General features: G+C 34.9%; 1 protein-coding gene across 1 annotated transcript in view; it reads right to left on the bottom strand.

Moving 5' to 3' along the window:
• The window catches only part of LOC122810576, a 470,053-nt gene that overhangs the window by 27,259 nt on the left and 427,779 nt on the right, over positions 1-15,015 (bottom strand). Inside the window, exon 8 of the mRNA XM_044082155.1 lies at positions 4,515-4,760. Coding sequence (XP_043938090.1) covers positions 4,515-4,760 — 246 coding nt within the window. The remainder of the gene's footprint in view (positions 1-4,514; positions 4,761-15,015) is intronic.

The raw sequence follows: 15,015 nt of genomic DNA, 5'->3' as shown, positions 1-15,015 counted from the left end.
ATGGAACATTGGAGGTAATAATATTGCTGCTGATGAGCGCTTCAATGAACTGTCTAAACTGATGTCTAAAGAAATAGCAGTATATTTTGATACTCGTTTACTAGAGAAATATATTAGCCTTGACATTACACCACGGGGTTTGCGGGTAGAGAAACTGCGAGCAACCCCTTTTTCTGAAGATGAAACAGATTTGTTCAATGAGTGGAAACAAGTGTCGCTGTCTTGCACTACTGGTTGGCTCAAGATTTTAATAAAGCGTAACCAACGCAACCATGAAAAAATCAAAAGTGAGATCATGACCTTACAGAATAGCTTGGCAGCACAACTGAATTATGATATCCAAATGTCAGCATTGAATGAAAAAATCAATAAATTAGAAATGGACATTGTGCAGCGCAAAAGAAACAAGCTAATTCGTGACCTCAAAGATTACAAAACTGGCGTTCTGTTCAACTGGCAACGTGAACCCACACGTAAGACCCGTAATAGGTCAAGGGGCAGAACTTGGAGCAGTAGCTCTAAACGGAGAGGATTATCAGCGTCTTCGGCTTCTTCAGTGGAGGGTAGTACATCTAAAAATGTTTCTTTTGCTGAAGCAACAACAGCGGTGAACAGAACCTCGAATCGTGAGGTTACTTCAGGGTCTGGCAGCTGTAACAGTGATAATTTGAACTTTCAAACTGACGATTATAACAAGGGAAGAAACGGGAGGAATGGAAGGAAGGGAAGAAACAAACTTAAGAGAAGGTTCGTCAACAGCAGTTCCTAATGAACTTCCTTTATACTGTGTAAATTTGTCTAACTTAGTAATGAGTTCTGAAATGCTAAGTGTTTTACACAAAGGAAGTAAGTTTGTTCCTACATTCTTTCCACCATTAGCTGACATTTATTTTGAGGTTAAACGGTTCATTAGAAAACTGTTATTAAGAGTTCATTTTTTTAAAAAGGAAAGATCTAATATATGTACTTCAATTATTAATGAACAATCTAGTGATTCAGAAATAGATGATGATCTATGTAACCTGTCTATTTATAACTATGAGTTTGAACCTAACTTAATGGATGTTAATAATGATTCATCCAATGGTGAGAATGTTGAAAATGTTGATTTTTGTACTGGGTATGGTAGGCTAATATTACCTGAATTTAAAAGGGTTAATACCTTTATGCCTTATATTTCTGTACCTGCCATTTCTACATTTCAAAAGATTCTTTTGAGAGAAGTTGAAGTATTGTTTAGTGAATTTTGTAAAAAGAAAAAATGTTTCAACTTAAACAAAAATGAATGGCAAGCTTTAAAAGTCTTGAAATCACTTAAAAATGAATATATTTTCAAACCTGCCGATAAAGGTGGTAATTGGGTTATAATGGACAGAATAAAGTATCTAAACATGGTGAATAGACTGTTGTTGAATTCTGACGAATATAGGAAATTGGACAGTGACCCTATTTTGTCTTTTAATGATGAGCTGTTATTCTTACTTGAAAAAGGTGAGCGTTTGGGTTTTTTTACGCACACCGATGTTAAAAAGCTGTATATCCAAAAACCAGTAACACCGATTATGTATGCACTACCTAAAATTCATAAAAACTTGGAAGAACCTCCAGGTAGACCTATTATTTCTGGAATAGGTTCTTTTTTGGAAAATGTTAACTTGCTTTTGGACTCTCAATTAAAGACCTATTTATGTAAGGTAACGGCTCACATTAGGAATACACAGGACTTGATTAATAATCTGTTGAATTTGAAATGGAATTTTGATTATTACTGGGTCACTGTAGATGTTAAGTCTTTATACACCAATATTAATACCAAATGGGGTTTGGAATCCATACAAAATATGATGGGTGAGGGACCTAGAACTAATTTTCTTATTACCCTATTGGAGTTCTGTTTAACTCATAGCTACTTTTGTTTCAACAACACATATTACCTGCAAGTAAAAGGCACTGCAATGGGTGCAGCATATGCACCATCATATGCTATCATCTATATGGATTACTTTGAGAAAAAATACATTTACTCTACTAATTTTTTCAAGAACAAAGTAATCCTGTACAAACGTTTCATAGATGATTTGATTTTTATTTGTAAGGGAGATATTAGTGAATTCATGGATTTTTTGAAGTACTTAATCAAAATGAACATAATTTACAATTTTCATATGAGATCAATAGAAATAAGATTAATTTTTTAGATCTAGTTTTGTTTGAGAAGGAAAATAAAATTGAGTTTAAACCATTTAGGAAGGAAACTTCAGTAAATATGTTCTTACATGCTACTAGTATGCATCCTCAGCATTTAATAAAGGCCCTACCATTTGGGGAATTCAAAAGAATTCGGGATCATACCAGTGTTAAGGAGGATATAGATGAAGAACTATATATAGTACTCATGAGACTATTGGAAAGAGGATATGAATATAATCAACTATTAGAATGTAGGGATAGTGTGATTAACAATATAAGATTAGTTGATAGAAAGGAAAACATCATAACATATCCTAATAAAAGGGAAATTAGTGCAAAGAATAATGTTGAGAAAGTGTTCTTTATAACTAAATTTTCCCCTTTTTCTAACATATTAGTCTCACTAGTTAGAAAGTTCTGGTACTTAATTTGTGAAGATGATAACATTGGTGAATTGTTCCCCAATCAAGTGAATTTTTCATTTAGAAGGGGAAAGAACTTAAGAGAAATTTTGAATAATAATTTTGTACAGCATATTAGATCTACCCCTGTGAGGGTGGGTACTTTTGCTTGTGGTTCGTGCAGCATATGTAATAGAGCCATTAATATTGACATTATTAATAATATACATCATATTTCTAAACATTTTTTTAATTGCAAGTCTACTAGTGTAGTATATATAATAGGTTGTTCATGTAAGGACATTTGGTATGTAGGACAAACTAAAAGGATGATCAAAACTAGAATCTTAGAACATCTTAAGGATATAAGAAACTTTAATGTAATAAGTCCTGTTGCTAAGCATTTTATGGATATTCATGATGGTTGCAGTGATAGCCTGAGATTTAGTGTATTGGGGAAATCTTTTATTCGTAAGGGAGATGATATAGTAGGTAAACTCTTGGAATTGGAAACAAGGATGATACTGAAATACAAAACTTTGAAACCATTTGGTCTCAATCAGGAGCTGGGCCTTTAATTATACTCTAGAAGAGCACTTTCTTACACATATTGTTTATATTGTTATTCAATTTTCAGTAATCTTGGGAATGATAAACATACACATTATGTAATTAATTCATGTGGATATAATTTGATTGATAGTAAATTATATAGGAGAATAACTATTGTATTTTGTATGCAATTATACTTTGGTATAATATTTTTTATACATTTAAATCAATGAATTTTATATGTGCTTGATGATCTATTGAAAGTGTATTATTTGGTTGAAAATAGTTTATATTAACTAAAATAAGTATATGTTATTATTTATTTATTTTGATATAAAGATTATTTTATATTTGTATCTGATGGCTTAATGAAAAAATATAAAAGCTGGTTGATAACAGTTTATATAAACTAATATAAGTACATGTTACTGTTTATTTTTGATGCAAAGATCACTTTAAATTTTGAAACTCAATTATACTAATTGTTAATTAACTAATTAGTTATAATATAAAAAGAGTTCATATTGAAAGTTGTAATGTGATCCTTTGAAGGCGAATGGCCGAGGTACCAGATCGTTGAATAAAGAGCGTTGGTGGAATTTGACTGTTGGTGTGTTGTTGGACAGAACTATTTGGTTTTGTATGTTTTTACTGTATCCACAGGTCTGTATATGTAGTACTATTAACTGCAAGTTATTTATTTATTTAACATTTGTTTATTGGGAAAGTCTGACTTGAAACAAAGCCAATTTTCAGTGGAGGCCTGGGGAAAAACACTCCAGACTCATGTCTTTGTAAAATGGGAGGAAACCAGAGCACCCAGAAGAAACCCACACAAATGCAGGAAGGACATGCAGACTCCACACAGAAGACCCCCCCCCAGCCAAGAATCGAACCGGAGAACCTCTTGCTGTGAGGTGGCACCGCTACTACTGCACCATCCATTTATTGTGCAATACTGGCAATAACAGAGGAAAGTCAGACCTGCTGAAATTATTCCAATGAGAAGCAGCTGGCTTTCATGAATGTAACTACACATATTTAGTGTACTCAGATTGAGGACTTTTGTTCATGAGCACCTTTTCAGCTCAAACTGCCTGGAAGCTAAGTGAACTACACTCTGCTGTATGGAGCTATACAGCTGTTAAACATGCCTGTTTATGGTTATAAATTGTGGCAGACGAAAATAATGGGTCCCACTTTGCAGTAAATAGAGGCTACAACATTATGAGGACTGAGTACAAAATGTAAATATCAGGCTACATCCCTGCCAACATTTTCATATAAATAAGATTACCTGTGGTCGCAAAAGACTTAAATATTGGCTTCTTCATTTAAATGTAGATTTTATGAAGACAAATGTTTTCTTACCTATTGGACCAGATGTGCTGTTTGTCCTTTTAATGTATATATCAAGATTATGTCTACAAACAGCAAGGTTTTGCAGACCACCTTGGGCTTCAAAGGAAAACACCGACTCAATTTCTGGGAGTCTGTATACAACTTCTTTAGTATCTAGGTCAACATAGAATAGTTCGTCATCATCTAAGTAGAAACCAAAATCTCCAGATGGGATGTCTTTCTGACATGTTGTACTCTGTCGCAAGATATGATCCCCTAAGGGGTTAAAAAAAAGAAAAAGGATCCAGATAAACATTATGAGGTTAAGAGCCCTGCTAAGGGACCACAAACAATGACAACAGCAGCGTTAAGTATTTGAATTTGAGACTTCCTTTTCAGTTGACTTGTTTTACATTATCCACTCTGCAGTGATAGCAGGGATTAACCTCACTTTCTTCAAAACCACAACAAACTATATCTTAGTCATCTAATAATAAGACTGATTTCATGGTATCAGCAGTCAGAGAATAAACACAAATGCTAATTAGTAGCTACTAGATGAGTACACATGTTCTATGAACTTTTCCTCTGCACTTTATGACAAATTGTAATTGTGCATTCTACTTAACTAGGCATCATCTACACAGGATAATCATCTGCATATCAATGAATTTAACTTCATTAACCATCAGAGGTATTAAGAAGGAAGGTCAGGAGATCTAGGGACCAAGAATAAACCTAAAAGGTTATCATGAGCTGGTAGCAGAGACAAGAGGGTAGAAAATGCATGAATGTCAATCAGTAATGAAAGGTTACAAAGCACACATCATATTAACTAGAGTGAATGGACACCCTTCAGAAATATTTAAATAGCACTGTGGAACTGATGGTGTTAGTGCCAGTACCCTTCAGAAATGTTTAAATAGCACTGAGGAACTGATGGTGTTAGTGCCAGCACCCTTCAGAAATATTTAAATAGTACTGTGGAACTGATGGTGTTAGTGCCAGTACCCTTCAGAAATATTTAAATAGCACTGTGGAACTGATGGTATTAGTGCCAGTACCCTTCAGAAATATTTAAATAGCACTGTGGAACTGATGGTGTTAGTGCCAGTACCCTTCAGAAATGTTTAAATAGCACTGAGGAACTGATGGTGTTAGTGCCAGTACCCTTCAGAAATGTTTAAATAGCACTGAGGAACTGATGGTGTTAGTGCCAGCACCCTTCAGAAATATTTAAATAGTACTGTGGAACTGATGGTGTTAGTGCCAGTACCCTTCAGAAATATTTAAATAGCACTGTGGAACTGATGGTATTAGTGCCAGTACCCTTCAGAAATATTTAAATAGCACTGTGGAACTGATGGTATTAGTGCCAGTACCCTTCAGAAATATTTAAATAGCACTGTGGAACTGATGGTGTTAGTGCCAGTACCCTTCAGAAATATTTAAATAGCAATGTGGAACTGATGGTGTTAGTGCCAGTACCCTTCAGAAATATTTAAATAGCACTGTGGAACTGATGGTGTTAGTGCCAGTACCCTTCAGAAATATTTAAATAGCACTGTGGAACTGATGGTGTTAGTGCCAGTACCCTTCAGAAATATTTAAATAGAAATGTGGAACTGATGGTGTTAGTGCCAGTACCCTTCAGAAATATTTAAATAGCAATGTGGAACTGATGGTGTTAGTGCCAGTACCCTTCAGAAATATTTAAATAGCACTGTGGAACTGATGGTGTTAGTGCCAGTACCCTTCAGAAATATTTAAATAGCAATGTGGAACTGATGGTGTTAGTGCCAGTCTACACTGAATAACTTGGCTGAGACTCTACCACAGGGAACAAGTTAGGAAAGAATGACACAGTGGATTTTGTATTTTTCTTGCTTCTATTTTGTTTTTAAAGTCTGGTGCTGGGTGTTTGTTTTTATTTTAATGTTTATATTTAGTCAGGCATTGCAAGCAAGTATTGATAAGTCAGTGCCATTTAAATGTGAGGATGGGCTATAGCTGACATTTCACTGGCAACCTTGCTATAGTCTATCCTTTTAATTCTGCACAAAGCCACTCATTTTCATCAGTTAACAGCTTCCTTGTGCTTCCTACAATGCCTATTGCTATTATTTTTAGTAGTAGGAGCTATGTGCTTACATACCTTGCTGTCCTGCTGACGTCTTCATTAACAGCAGAGTAATAAGGGACCAAAGCATCATGCTGCCATTCCACAGGTTTGTTTTACTGTTTTTGCCAAGTGTCTTCATTCTCTAAGCAGATCCCAGTGCCAAACGGTTCTGGAATTAGTATTAAACAAAATGTGTTTTTGTCTAGCATCAGAAATGAGTAAGAAAAGAAAGAGGAACTAGCATATCATGCAGTCCATGGTGTATGACTGTCCCAAACCCCCCCTTTCATGACAGGAACAGAAACTTGTGAGAGCAGTTCCTCATTTTTTTAGTTTCTTTTAAATATTTATCTAAATCCACAGTAAAAACATTCTTTTAAATGACTGCAAAATAGAACATTTTCCTCTTTTGCATGTCAGTTGGTAAAAGAGCACCTTGTTTTGTTCTACACTCTTTCTCTCGGTCTCTCTCTATATATATTTCTGTCCGTTTCTGTCTCTGTCTCTCTTGCTCTCTCTCACACGCACACACACACACACACACACACACACACACACACACACACACACACACACATTATAGAAACAATTTTAGTAGAATTTTATAATAGCTGAAGGACATGCTGATGCTCTCCAACCAGTATATCATATGCATTATCTAAAGATTAACTTTAAGCAATAACTGCATTCAGCAATAGTTTCCACATCTCTGATAAAATCTCAACAATACTGACAGCAGCTTTTTTCATGCCCTGGACTAAGTCTTTAAAGGGACAGGCTAAACTATGAAATACACCCTCCTTACTGTTGCTAAATATACCACTCAACTGTCCACAATTATAGAAGGTCTAGATTTTTGTCTCATTTCTTTCATCTTTTTCTCAAGAAATGTGTGGTTTTCTAGCAAACCACTGAGGATTGAAGTCAGTAAATAATGACAGACATTTGAGTTTTACCCCTCATATCCTTAAAAACAAATTGATGTTAATGCAAGACATGTATCAACTTCCAGAATTTATAAGAGCAATATTTAAAATCCTAATTTGGGGCCTTCATCACTGCATTTTTTTACCTTGTGCAAAATTCTTTTGTTAAGAGGTAGAGATGAATGTTGCTAAATATATTTTTTCAGACCATATTAGAGCTATAGTAATAGTCTACATGATAGAACTATAGAAAGCATACATGCACATTGTGATCTTAAGAAATTTATGCTGCTCTATAAACTTGCATACATCGTTGACATGTTAATATAGTGCTATAACTTTAACAAACCAATATCCCATAATTTTTAGGCGTATTTGTCAGTTGCTGGTTTATTCATGAAGAGAGATAAAGGTGTTAACATCTTTCTTTCTGTACTGCCATTTGTTAACATCTTTCTTTCTCTATTGTCATTTTTTCCATTACAGTTGTCTTAGGGTTAGGGTAAGGGTTAGGTAAGAGGATACATCTTGTGTGAGTGTATGTGTGCCTTTTAGGATAAGGATTAGATAAGAGGATACATTTTGTGTGTGTGTGTGTGTGTGTGTGTGTGTGTGTGTGTGTGTGTGTGTGTGTGTGTGTGTGTGTGTGGTGAGTGTCCGAGCTGTCCTGTGTAGTGTTAGTGTTTACATTAAGAATTTTTTGGATGTTCATGTGTACAGTTAGGGTTGGGGACAGAGGCAGAGTTACTTTTCAAATTAACTTAAACTGTAATAGCTATGTCTTCTTTTTAAAATGCAGGTCACCATACCTTTTTACATCCCTCATGGATACTTACATAGACTGGCTGTGAAATATACTTTTGATATGAAATTGTGATGTGAGTATACATAGTGTAACAACACCCATTATACTGGTCATGTCTGACGTGAGACTAACTATGGAGCATTGCTGCACTGTGTCTTAAATGAACCCAGAATAACAAAATACATGGTGATACAAAAATAAATTTGTAAGGAACAGTCTCAGTAATGGATATGAACGTTTAATGGTAAATACAAGAAATATTAAGCATCCAGTTGAAATGATACATGTAAAATAGCTTGTGTGACAAACTAAGCTACGTACTGGCATCCTCCCACTTATCAAGAAAACTAGAGTAGATACTAAATATTTTATATTATATTTTTCTATTCTGAATGATGACTATAAAACTGTGAAAGTAATAGTCTCTGATGTTTACATTTAAGTGTGGACAAAACACTAAAAGTTTGTGATAACTGTGTTTGAAAAAGAGGTCAACTGAAATTTTTAATGATATATAGAAAACTTGGAACCATACTACATACCTATAAATGTGATACATTCTGGACAAAGATTATTTTCTTTTCTTACAAGCATGCAGAAAACTGGAGAGATTATTTAACTATAGGTGACTAAACTGAGATACCACAGCAAAAACTTGAATTTTGGAAATTAAAGTTTCCCTTTACAAAGGGAAAATATTGGAGAAGTATGATATTTGACTGAATGAAAAGATTGCTCAGAACAAAACTTAGATTTACAGAAAGTGTGCATTCATACAACAAACACAACAGTTGGTAAACAGTAAATCCAGTGAGTCTGAAGTACAAAATCCAAATAAAACACAGGAAACAGGAACAGCTCGGAAACGCTAAAAAAATGTAAAAGTTAAAAACTTTCACCAAACAAGGCTTCTTTGGGTAAAATAAAATAATAAATGCAACAACATTATATAAATAGTTTTTAAATGGTCACGCGCTTAGACAAATAGCTGGTGAAAACAATTAATTAACGCAATCAAACTCATTTATGTAACTACCTTAGTAAGGGTTTTAAAGGCACACAGCCATAAGTCCTGGTGGTATATATGCCTTTAAATGGAGTATCCAGTAATATTCATAAATGTCAGTACAGTGTACAATATTACCTCCTCACAGAGGTTCATGTAAAACATTTAATATTGAAAATTTAAAATCATGATGAAAACCGTAATCTAGTTTATGTTTGTATAATGCATTTGTCACATGTCTATTTATATCTGAAATATGGTTACTAATACGTTCTTTAAATTTCTGATTGGTTTTCCCAACGTAATACGCTCTGCACTGATTACACAAAGCTAGGTATTTTAGCTGAAGAAGCCTCATTGTTTTTTATTCTATCTGAGCTGTTCTTGTTTCCAGTGTTTTTCTTTTATTTTCATGATCTGCATTCATCTAAGATGGTCAAATTAGGTTTACCTATGTGCAGTCAAAGCACATTTTATGACTCACCATTATTTACAAAAAAATTATATACCAAAAAGTGAGTCCAAAAACCTAAAAAAACACAAAATATCTACTTTTGCAATAGGCAATCCTCCATGTACCCCCATCTGGGTGGCTTTAGGGCAAAACTCTTTAAAAAGTGCCCTGATGACTCACACAATACAACATAATGCTGTGAAGCACATAACAATATTTAATTTTCAAATTAAAGATGCTTGATACTTTAATGACCTAATGATAAGCTGTCAAATCACATGCAAACGAATTTATTAATGAAAGGTACATTAAAAACACATAGTGAGGAGCTTCAAAGTGAAGCAAGTCTCCCTGTTACAATTCCAAAACCAATAATTATGAGTCCTGGAATTAAAAAAAAAATTACAGGAGAACATTGAATGTTGACACTTCCATTAAAGTTATTTTTTGCAGGGACCAAATTGCCCTGCACACCCTTAATATTGGAGGGTTGCAATTCTCCCCCACATCCCAGCTATATATATATATATATATATATATATATATATATATATAGTTCCACTTGAAATCATCAAAAGCTTGAAACATCGAGATTCTGATCATCGAGACCAGAACATCGAGTTTCAAACCATCAAAGATTCAAAGGAAATATAAAAAAAGAAAAAAACCTGTAAAAACTATTTTATGCAGTGAGTATATAAACAAGCAAGGTGGTAGGGGTACTGTACACAGTAAGGGAATATATAAACATGCAAGCAAGGTGGTAGGGGTACTGTGCACACAGTAAGGGAGTATATAAACAAGCAAGCAAGGTGGTAGAGGTACTGTACACACAGTAAGGGAGTATATAAACATGCAAGCAAGGTGGTAGGGGTACTGTGCACACAGTAAGGGAGTATATAAACAAACAAGGTGGTAGGGGAACTGTACACACAGTAAGGGAGTATATAAACATGCAAGCAATGTGGTAGGGGTAGTGTGCACACAGTAAGGGAGTATTTTGGAGCTAGAACTGAATGAGCTGAGGTTTTTTTTAACCAAACACACATTTTGAAGGTTTAAGTAGCAAAATTAGAGTTCCCATTAGTGTGTACTGCTATCTAGATGCAACACTAAGGTGAATGCCTGTGTTATTTTAATTCTTGTTAAGGAAACTGCTATGGTATTCCAACTGAAGTTGGTGGAAAATCACCAGTGGAAGTAGACTTTTTACCATACCTTTGTGGTACAGTACAGCAGCAATAAGCTTGAAAATCTAAGCTACTAATATTCAGAAATGAAACCATATTTTCTTTTCATTAAACTTCTGACTTATTGATGTGAATGTCAGGTGTAATTTTAGGATGCACATGATGTTTATTCACAAACCAGCTGTGCAAAATTCTCATTGCTTAGTAGACACAGTCAAAAGATTCATCTGCTATTTGATATGTGAATGTTGCAAACAGAAAAGTCTGTTTCTGTTATGCTGTGCTGATGGGGTTGTAGGGAGATGTTGACAGTGTAGTCAGCTGTAAAAGTTATACATTTATATATTTATTTAATCATATACTTATATAGTTATATAGTTATACAGTTATGCAGTTATAAAGTTATATAGTTATGTAGTTACACAGTCCCTGTTCCTACAGTTTACCACTTTTATCTGCATAGCAACTTTGATTTCAAAATTGTTTTCCTGAATGGTTTACAATCCATAAGAGGGACAGACTGAGCAGGGTTCCATGTTGATTCTTCTCCTGTTTTCAGTTTTTGTGAATTGCAACTGTATGCGGTAATATTGCAAAAACATTGTAAAATTGATCTGTCACGCTACAGACAATGGCCTTTTATCACTGCTGTGCTGCACCAGCTAAATTAGTGTGAAAATGCCAAAAGATCTGATTGCCCTGGATAACTAAGCCACTAGAGAGTGGCTTTTAAGCAAATCAGATACAAAAACTGCATTGTTCAAGTTTGGGAAAAACATGCAGGATTTATCTAGCTTTCTTTGAATTATGTTGTCATCATCTAAGTCAAATAAGCAGTTCTTATTCAATGACCAATTAAATTAGGATTTTTATATCAAACAGCTAAGCTTTTGATTATGCTGTAAAGGAGAACCATAACAAGACATCCACATCCTTTTCTGCTGCTAATATACCCCTTAATGTATATTTCCCAGTAAGGTAGCCATCTGTAGTGATGTTTTTGTTACCGATTTTCATGTATGCCACAACAATCCTACTGACCATCTGCAAGTGCAGACCAAAGGCTGCATACCACAAAGATGGAAAAAGCATGATTAATATTTTAATTCTAAAGGATGCATAACCTTATTGCACTGGCCTTGCTGCACAACCTCCAAAATCAAGGCAAAGCTCTAAAATAATAGGGGACACAAGTCTCAAATGCAGGGACACTTTTTAAATATTAGTACTACTGACGTTAGAAGGTAACAGAATAAGAAGAGTTGAAGTAGCATATATTATCAGGGATAAACAAAGTGTATAATTGTAATAGCTGTCATTATTTGTTGCCTAGATTCATCAGGTTTTTCTTTGCAAACATTCACAAGTTTTAAGAGGACCAAAGCACAATGTTGATTGAAGCTGAGTGATAATCAAGAGATATGCCGTATATGCTTCACTTTGTCTCACCTACCGTCTAGTATATACAACCATTAAAACAGATTTGGTGAGTTTCGTTACCCTAAACTACTCATGTTCTCCTTTTATGATCTTCTCAGGTATGTCTTCTACTTGCTGCCGATCATCTTTACAATGTTTATACTAAGCGGTATCAATATTTTCACTGTGCATTTTATGATACTTCTGAGAGAATGACAGACCTCCTCTGTGTGTCCAACATTCGAATTGGCAAAACAGAATTCATCAAGTCATGCTCATCGAATCCTTAGAATGCAAATATATTGTCTGAGTGGGTAAATCCACTGATTTTGCCGCCACCTGCATGGAAAACCTCATGACCCCTAATCAAGTATAATTAAACTGACGTAGCAAATTTGGCGAGTGTTATTCCATTAATATGCGGGTTTTGATAATCTACCAGATTTAGTGATCAGGATTCAGAGAAACACTCTTTGTCAGCTCTTGCTGATTACAACTCACCATAGGTAAAAGCTATGCTACTAGTCTACAGACTATACAGACTAGTACATACCTAGCCGATAACCAGAGATCATAATCAGACCCTGCATCTTGTATCTGTGAGATAAGAACCTTAACCATTATGCTGTCCCTTCATAATTTATGCCAAACTTTATAATAACAACGTTTCTTATAATCGTACTTGGAAGCATAGTTTTATATCAGTGTTTATGCTCACAATCATTTTTTATTTGAAAATTTTTGTTTTCAGCTAACAAATTATAAGCTACAATAGGGATTTTATCAAAACATTTGAGTTAACCATCTGGTCTGTATACTCTGCTAAGTACTCAGCATCAAATCACTTAAAAAGTAACTGATATATGTTTTAAATAAACAAATTCTTCTCAACCACCACATGAGAGAATCAGGGATACAGGAACTTAAAATAGGGGAAAGTCCTGGGTCAGATTAAAATCTTCATATTCATATACACATATTCCTTATTCCAGTATTCCACTTTCCATTACATAAGGACAAGGCATTAGTAGACAATCATGTTTGAAAAAAAGATTACATAGAAAGTTTATTGTCATCAGTTTTTACACACGTTTTAGAAAAGTCATTCAAAATTTTAAGTGGTAAAATATTTCAAGGGAGACTACAGGTTCCCGTTCTTAGAAAAATCAAAATAAATAACTAAATAAATAAATAGTCAGTATCACCCTTTACATAAGAAAAAAGCTCAGAAACCAGTGCAGCTCAAGTAATACAATACACCAGTGTCTAGATTTTTATAAACTAGATTTAATCTTACCGTAGCAGTAAAGCTCCACTCCAAATGCAGTTAAGAAAAGGTCTAGTAAACAAACTCCTTCTTTCACAGAATGAGAAAATGTTATCTGCAACAATAATGAGTGCTGGTGAGTGATGAACCCTGGAAGTATTTTACATAAGGGAAAATAGGATCTGACTAAGGTACTTACTATACTATATGTGGTAAAAATTCGATTTAGGGTAATGAAAAAGCTTCTTATTTCTAATGGAGGCACTCTGTTCACACACATACACGCACACACACACACACACACACACACACACACACACACGCATGCACACACAATTAAGTCAGTGGAACATTGTAGATTGAACCAGATAATTTGTATACATGAACCCTGACTAAGACATCCATCTTCCCTGTGTTTCACTTCAGCCATTACATTATATCTTCCTTTAGTTCAAAGAAGCAGAGGTAAACCACCAAACATCAACAGAAGCAAGTTTAAAAGGCATGCATTGTTGAGTTTATTCAGCATAATAACGTAGTCAGAACTCAGAATATGACAATCAACACAGCACGCATGTAGCACAGAACTGAGAAATGGATACAGTCTCTAGGGGATGTAAAAAAAAAAAAGATTTTTGGCTTTTCCCGGTTAGGGGTCGCCACAGTCAACTCCGGTCTGCTCATGACTGGTAGTGGATTTTTATGGTGCTGAGTTGCCAGCCCGATGCCCAACCTTCAAAGAAGGGATGCCCATACACACACGCACCTACTCGCATGTCACTTGACAGCGGGGAGCCGGGGGAGGACATGCAGACTCCACACAGAAGGCGCTCCAGCTGAGAACTGAATGGGAGAACCTCTTGCTGTGAGGCGACAATGCTAACCGCTGCATGTAATTAAGCAAAATATTGAAGTGGGTGAGGAGTGACTGTTACCTTATTGACAATCTCTGGTTCCCAGCAGTGATGCACATAACACTAAAGCAGGAACACATCAAACAATCCATGTAGGTGCATCAAGAAATCAAGTTGTTTGTTACATGGTCAGCAATCTGTAACACAATGACACAAGATACAGGACAATATGCTGGTGATATTGTCGTTTTGGAGTAACATCATGACAGTAGAATGCATGCATCCCAGAAAACAGAGTTTCCAATTCTTCAAAACAATACTCTTTGCACGGGCAGGAAATTCATTCTTTATGGTAAAGGGGTGAAAAAAAAAAAAAAAAAAAATATATATATATATATATATATATATATATATATATATATAATGTATCTACTTCATATATTTGAACTGCAACAACATCGAAGACCATAAAACTGAGACCACAACTA

The sequence above is a fragment of the Protopterus annectens genome, chromosome 9.part0, assembly GCF_019279795.1.
Source record: "Protopterus annectens isolate FY-2018-M chromosome 9.part0, PAN1.0, whole genome shotgun sequence".
NCBI lineage: Eukaryota > Metazoa > Chordata > Ceratodontiformes > Protopteridae > Protopterus > Protopterus annectens.
Note: the sequence above shows the minus strand (reverse complement) of the source record. Positions and strands in the feature narration are given on the sequence as shown.